This window comes from Triticum aestivum, chromosome 6B (assembly GCF_018294505.1).
Source record: "Triticum aestivum cultivar Chinese Spring chromosome 6B, IWGSC CS RefSeq v2.1, whole genome shotgun sequence".
NCBI lineage: Eukaryota > Viridiplantae > Streptophyta > Magnoliopsida > Poales > Poaceae > Triticum > Triticum aestivum.
In genome coordinates this window covers 308,697,530-308,704,967 of record NC_057810.1, presented here as the reverse complement: position 1 = coordinate 308,704,967, position 7,438 = coordinate 308,697,530, and the positions used below count along the sequence as shown (strand labels likewise).

The 7,438-nt window shown below is 41.4% G+C and overlaps 1 protein-coding gene across 3 annotated transcripts; it reads left to right on the top strand.

Moving 5' to 3' along the window:
- The first annotated feature begins 282 nt into the window (after positions 1-282).
- On the top strand, positions 283-5,793 carry LOC123137041 (high mobility group B protein 9). 3 transcript variants are annotated; one of them, XM_044556584.1, is made up of 7 exons: positions 283-487; positions 731-962; positions 1,616-1,694; positions 2,674-2,836; positions 2,918-3,001; positions 4,641-5,023; positions 5,113-5,793. In XM_044556584.1, exons 2-7 carry the CDS (start codon positions 754-756, stop codon positions 5,527-5,529), a joined length of 1,335 nt encoding a protein of 444 aa, XP_044412519.1. In that variant the 5' UTR covers positions 283-487; positions 731-753; the 3' UTR covers positions 5,530-5,793. The 3 variants fall into 3 exon arrangements, with proteins under 3 accessions (XP_044412519.1, XP_044412518.1, XP_044412520.1); XM_044556583.1 differs by having other exon boundaries at positions 306-496; XM_044556585.1 differs by lacking the exon at positions 283-487 and adding an exon at positions 611-628.
- Positions 5,794-7,438: the final 1,645 nt, after the last annotated feature.

The following is a 7,438-nucleotide window of genomic DNA, read 5'->3' as shown; positions in this document are numbered from 1 at the left end:
ATGAGGACAACTCCAATCTTACGACGTTGAAAACCGGATCGGACGGCTATGAGGATCACCAATCGGGCGTCCATGCCGGTTGACCGACGCCAAGCACTGCCTAAACATTATGCCTCTAAATCTTTTTTACCGGAGTAACGTACAACATTCAACTAGTGTAAAAAAATGGCAGTTCTATATCTAGGTAATACATCATAAGGTACAAAATGATCTGCATATTTCTATATACCTACCTATAATTACTACTGGACTCCCCATATCTATCTATCTATCTATCTATATCTTCTTTTGGTTTGACGGTAACACATATGGCGGAGAACAACCAGCCCAACCTTGGGTTATAATGTCATCTCTCCGCCTCACCCTTACCCCCGGCCCTTTCTCTCTACCGATCTATAGCGGTACTTTATTATCGCTAACCTCACAGTAATCCATCCGGCGAAAACCTAAAGCAAAAGGAGGAGCAAAATATTCGTCCTAGTTTAAGGTATGCGAGGTGAGTGCGCGTGATAGTGCTTGTACATGGTGGGCAGGGCCGGCAGAGGCGTTTGCTTTCCAACGGGAAATTAATAGGAGATGCAGCTAGCGGCCGCCTCCTCTGCCTCTGCCCTCCCTTTCGTTCGTTAACGTGCGTGCGCCGCGGCGGACGGGCGCGTGGCGGCGGCACGGCTGGGTTGCGGAGACGACCGGAGATGGTGATGATGATTATGGCTTGGTCGTTTGTGCGCAGGGGATACGAGGGCAGCGGCGGAGATGTCCGTTGCCGATGCTGCCGCTGCGGCGGACAAAGGTAAGGAGAAGGTGGAGGAGCCTGTGCCGGCGGCGAGGGCGGCGGGGGGCGGAAATGGGAGGTTCATGGCGTACCCGGCGCGGATGGCGGAGCACAAAAGCGTGGTGGCGGACGCCGCCCTCTTTAGGGCTGAGCTCGAGAAGCTGCACGCGCACATGGGCACAAAACTCAAGTAAGGGATCGGTGGCAACCTTCCTTCCCCTCTATGCATCACCGTTTCACCATTCATGCGCCTGCAATATAACTTCGAGCTGTTCTATATGATGTTTTAATTATCTCTGTTGTTGTTGCATTTTTTCCCCTTCAAGTTGGAGATAAATATGGGAGGGGAGAAAGGGAGGTTTGGTGAGACGCGGCAATCTTGATAACGAATTGTGCAAATGCCTGCATTTTTTTTTGGACCCGCGTTCGTTTAGTTTACTAATCTGCAATCTCCCTCCCTTTATATTATGTGGCCCAAATCTGCCAACATGTCTCAAGCCATAAATCTTTTGGTACCGATTACGTAGCTACTTTGTTATCTGCTTTGGTCTGTCTGATAGCTGGCCACGCCTCTGAATATGGGACTATTGTTTCATTCAAATGGGATATTGTCCTTCAGAATAATTATTTTACCAGTTTACCAAGTGGTCTTTGAAACACACCAGCTTGTGTTCCTTTCGGGCCTGTCATTTAGCATCACCTCATATCCCCCCCCCCCCCCCCCCCCCCCCTAATTTCTGTCACATAGGACACCAACCTGTTTGGCAGCTTTGCTTATAATTCTGTACTAGCATCACTGAGCATAGTTTGTTTGGTGTATCTCTAACTCTTTTTCACTGTAAGGGTGCCAATTATTGGTGGAAAAGACCTGGATCTTCATCAACTATTTAAGGAAGTTACCTCACGAGGTGGCATTGATAAGGCAAGAAATTAATGGAATTACTTATGTTTAGTGGTTTAAAGTTCCTTTCGGAAGTAGTTTGTCTGGCCATATTTGTTACATTGTGCTGCAACTGTTCTACCCCGGAAAGGTAATATTTAGGATTGTCAGGTGTCATTCAATAGCTGAACTCTGCAGCTAATTATTTAGCCATGTTATGTCACTCGACAAATAACTGACCTATAGATTCTTGAAATAAAAATTTGGCCTACATGAATTGCTGCTACATTAGTGTTAAATCAAATTTTGCGTCCATGTAGCAATCACTTGACTAAAATTTTCGTTAGAAACGGAAAGTGGGCGTGCAATTTTAGTTCATATGAATTCCATTGTTATTACATCGGTAGGTCTTCATCTTATTTTCTCCCAAGTTATCCTACGAGGTAATGAAATTCTCACGCATGATTTCTCACTGCTACCTTTCTCTTGCCACGGTCCAGATATAGTTATCGCATTTTTCATTTAGATGCTTCAAACTTATGCAAGATGCCAATTATTGGGAAAAACAACAGTGCTCATCATACGAGTAGCCCACAAGCAATTCCATTTAGACAGGAGTAAATTTCATAAAACTCCTTCAAAAACATCAATGATATAAATGTGTTAAAACATGTGGACTGGCTAATGTACCATGTCATTCTAAAACTTGTATAGCATAGAACATGTTTTAGAAGTAAAAATCTGAATTATGAACACTTGAGCTGGAGCCTGGATTCAGCTAATTGCAAACCGACCTTGCTTGGTGCGTCTGCCTAGGACTTGATTGGTATAAATACCGTATCTGAATCTTTACTACATTTTTGTGTAAGCAGAGATTGTTCTCAAAGAAAAGCAAGTTAAAGCCACGACACTTCAAAATTTGTGGTGTTTTTTTGAATGTACTGTTAGTCATCACTTTATCTGTAAATATGCAAAGTCAGAAGGTCAGATTGATAACTGTTTGTGTTGCTGCCTCGCACAGGTCAAGGCAGAAAGCAGATGGAGAGAAGTAACCGCGTCATTTATTTTTCCTGCGACTGCGACAAATGCTTCTTTTATGTTGAAAAAATACTATATGTCGCTGTTATACCATTTTGAACAGCTCTACTTCTTTGGAGCACAGGGCTGGTATCAACAAGAAAGTGGTGTGTGCAATCTACAGAATTCTGTGTTCTAGTTCTGACTGTCGCTTTCTTGCCATTACTCAGACCATGTTTTTACCACAGATCCCAGATCACTGCCTTGCATAGACGTGAGAGCTGAAACACAAAACACCGAGAAAAGAAAAAGGGCCACCAATGCCTCTTCAGGTTAGTTTCAGTCAACTCATCTTCTTTAGGCCTCTCCCTCTCCTGTGTAGCGTTATCTTTTCACCCTCCATCTCAGATTTTTGTCCGTGGCATAGAGTTTGAGGAGGATGAAACCATTTCTTATGCTGGATACCATCTCTTCACAAAATCCAACACATCCGTCATTGAATTTTGTACTCACTATTCGATTAGACTCTCTTAACAAAAGTGGATTCTCGTGTACTCCCTCCGTTTTTATTTACTCTGCATATGAGCTTTGTAAACTTTGACCAAGTTTATAGAAAATTTTATTAACTTAAACAATAATAAATCAATACTATTAGATTCATCATTGAATATATTTTCACAATATACATGTGATTGTAAATGTTCATATTGTTTTCTATAAACTCGCTCAAACTTTATAAAGTTGGACTTAGGACAAAGCTAATATGCAGAGTAAATAAAAACAGAGGGAGTATTAAATAGTTGGCCTATACGATTCAACCCATTGACATGGTGAGTAAATTGACATGGCAAGCTTATATACAGCTAATAAGAGACGATCACTGGGACTGGACGTAGCACTCATCAGATACGGATGGGTATGCACGTTTCTGTTAGTTTTTAGAAACCTTGTATCATCATGAGTTCATGATATTGTTACTTACATGATTCACTAATCTTTATTCTAGTTTAGCATGGTATATATATATATATATATATATATATATATATATATATATATAGGCTCGCTAATGTGAGCCGGAGCGCAAAGCGCTAATTCTACGCTCCGGCTGGACACCACACCCTAGGCTACGCACGTGTCGCACAGGTCGTTGAAAAAATCAGCAGTTTTTCTCCCGCATGGTGGTAAAATTGATGGACACTATAGTAACTGAATTGATTTCATTACGACTGGACCCATCTATTCCCCGCCTCGCCAAGACCACATAATTAGTCCACATGGTAAACCTAAAAAGAAATAGTCCACATGATACATAGTAATCAGCCATGGGAAAAGTAGTAACGAAACAAAATATGTTACTGTTGCACCTATTCTTCCTGCTCCCTACATAATTATCCGCTTCGTAGTAAAATTGGTGTAAAATATAGAGTACTCTAAAATATAGTAACAAAGTCTATTCTGTTACTACAACGTAAAGTAAAATGTAATATAGTCTATATTTCCAGTTTTTTTACCAGGTTAGAAGATTGGTTGGTTTTCCTCACGGAGAATGGTGCATGGCACGTAGTAATAGATTAAATTATATTACTATATTTCGTTGCTACTTTACCTTGATTAGAAGAACAACTCATCTATGGAGTGGGGCGTCGTGGAGTCGTAACCAATTTAAACCCGTTACTTTTTCTTGCATGTGGTATTACCGTGGTAAGCAATACAAATCACTTTCCTCTTCTCTTTACCCTCATAAGATTAGCGAGACGGACGTCGGGCGTGTGGAGTGGTAACCAAAATTAAATCCATTACTATATTTTCTACTTCCTTTTACCCTCACACAATTAGTTAGCGGGGTGGGACTGCACTGGCTTAGTGCCGTGGTATGCTGGTGGTTAGCGACTTAGAGGTGATTTAAGACTCTCGAGGAAAGATATTAATATTCATGTGACTAATTTATTTTTCCTTGAACTGTTTTAGACCCAGCTTTGGCTTCTGATAATGTCGATGTGGATGTAATAATTGATGGCAAGTTTGAACATGGTTACATTGTAACTGTTATTATGGGATCAAAATCCACAAAAGCAGTCCTTTATAATTACAATGAGGAACCTGCTCTTACAACTCTGGCACCTACTATGCCCATAAACAACACTGGTTCGAAGGGTGGACGTAGGCGGAGGCAGCGCAGGAAGAAGCTAAGTACAACAGACCCCAGACATCCCAAACCGAACAGGAGCGGCTATAATTTCTTTTTCCAAGACCAGCACAGAAAGCTAAAGCCAGATTATCCTGGCCAGGACAGGCTGATCAGTAAAATGATTGGTGAACGGTGGAACAATCTAAGCCCTGAAGACAAAGCTGTAAGATAGAAAAAATCTATTAAAATCTCAGCTCTACAAATCATTAGCTATTTTGTCATGTGATATGTCCCTTCTGTGATTTTTAATAGGTGTACCAAGAAAGAGGTGTACAGGACAAGGAGAGATACCAGTCTCAGTTGGCTGCTTATAGAGAAGAACTGAGAACAGGCCAGCCTATGAGCAATCCTGTGCCTATTATCGGCAATGTACCTATCCAGCAGACATTTCCCCAGACAGAAGTAACTATTGATGAAGTGGACTCCAAGGTCAGTAAAGGACATATGCTGCTGTCCAATCAAAGGTACAACAACAGCGACGAAGGTGTTGATTCAGGTGGAAAACTTGTTGAAGGTGAAGAGTTCAACACGGATACATCTCCTGAGCCTAGCATTGATACCACTGATTCGCCTGGGCTGCTTGATCCTTCTGCTGATGGCGACCGATTTGAACTTCGCAGGAGGGAGAACCCCAACAAAAATGAGAAACAGAGCACTGCACCTAAATAATGATTGAAAAATGACTTAATGGTACATTCTTCTGGTACAAGATTGGAAGTAAGTTGAAGCGAGCGGCAGGTTATGCCTACTGCCTTCGATGTAGGATCAGGTTGATGTCTCATATTTATTCCTTTTATATATCAGCATTGTTGTAGAAACTGCTACGGGCTGATTTATGTGGGTAACGCTCTATTAGCGCATGAAATGCTGTGGTTTTTTTCTTCAGTTTGGAACATCCCAAGTTGATATGTTGAATTGGTTGGATCGACGATAGATGGTTTGTGTCATTTTGGTTTCTTGCTGACATTAGTTTCGGCCTGTAGTACCACCGTAACGCGTTGAAACATGGCTTGATGAACTTGAATTCAGAGGAAATGAACACGAGAGAGAACTGGATGTACGGTTTTATCTCGCTCAGATGAAGGCTTAGGCACAACCACCTAGAAGGAAATTTTGTGGTACTTGGATTTATCATCATTACAAGACGAAAGAATTTATTTTTTTGGGTAGACGAAAGCAATTGACAAAGCAAATTGCCTTTAGACTTTTGCAAACAGGAGAAAAACGATGTCTCATCAACCTGTCTGATTAGGAAAATCAAACGGTGTGTCATTTGGAGTCTTGAGTCAAAGGATATGAGAGTTCCAGTGCAAGCTGTCAAGAGTATTAATGATTGCACGATGCTCCATGTGTTGGTTATCATGAATTTGAGCTCTTCTTTTAGACTGCTTTCACACCTAAGCTAGGAGGGATGTTCCTAGTATAAATACCTCTTCCCCCACTTTAGCCACCACTATTTGGCAATTTGATTTCAGCATAGGTTAGCTAATGTAAACTTGCCTTGTGAGAGGGTAAACTCACTAATTTACAACAACAACCCTTGAGGTCGCTCTTTGGCAATTTGATTTCAGCATAGGTTAACTAATGTAAACTTGCCTTGTGAGAGGGTAAACTCACTCATTTACAACAACAGCCCTTGAGGCGGCGACCAGTTCATACTTCCAACTTCGTGTGTGGTTGTGTGGATTGAAAACTTGGAGTGTGGTTAGGCGAATACTTGTTATTTGTCATTGCATATGTGATAGCTTGTTCCTGTCTCGTCAGGTTGCACTAGTTATTCATTACCCAACAATGTTGTTGACTGGGATCGAGGGCTTCCTTCCTACCCTTCAGGTGGTGTTGATTCGTTCGATCAAGCAAATCCTCCGTGAAGATTGGGCAACCCCGGATCATCTTGGCATCATAGTTTCGGTTGACATGGTAGGATCTTGTATCCCTAGTTCAGTTCATGTTCTTGTGCATCCTAGTCCAAAAATATACCCACAAAAAGTTACCTTTACCTAGCCCTTTGTCGTCTTTAATCCGTTATTTAGTGAGTTTTATCAAGTTCTTATCCATTAGATCTTTGTTTTTAGTTTTTGAGTGTTCCCCCATCTATAATTCTTCATTTGGCTCCATTTTTGTGCTCAAATTTCATATCTCACCCTCCACCAATTCTTGTGTATGTTTGTCTTCCGGAGTTCGTTTTGGATATTGTTGTGCATTTTGAAGAGCCCACACCGTGTGCTCTCCATCCATTCTTGTTAGATTTGATTCTTGAAAGTGCGTTATATCGAGTAGAGGGGGGGGGGGTGAATAGACGATTTTTACAAATTCGTCACTGAGGAATTTCTAGGTGAAGAAATTCCTAAGCAACGACACACTAGCAGCAGAATAAGTACTCAGGAATAAACAAAACAGAGCAACAACATAGTCATCATGATTAGATGAAAACAAGAACAGAGTACAGGTAGCGTGATAACAAGATAAGCAGGCTGAAGACTATGTGACTGAAGAAATTGGATTGAGGAAATAGAGAAAGTCTTCAGTCAAAGTATTCAAACAGTAATGATCAGGTTCATCAACAAATGAATGAGGA

Bases quoted from the DNA above. Each gene is read 5' to 3' on its own strand.
- LOC123137041 (XM_044556583.1), top strand. The intron at 1,695-2,673 runs GCAAGAAATTAA...TGCCTCGCACAG, and splicing joins CACGAGGTGGCATTGATAAG to GTCAAGGCAGAAAGCAGATG. The intron at 3,002-4,640 runs GTTAGTTTCAGT...GAACTGTTTTAG, and splicing joins GGCCACCAATGCCTCTTCAG to ACCCAGCTTTGGCTTCTGAT.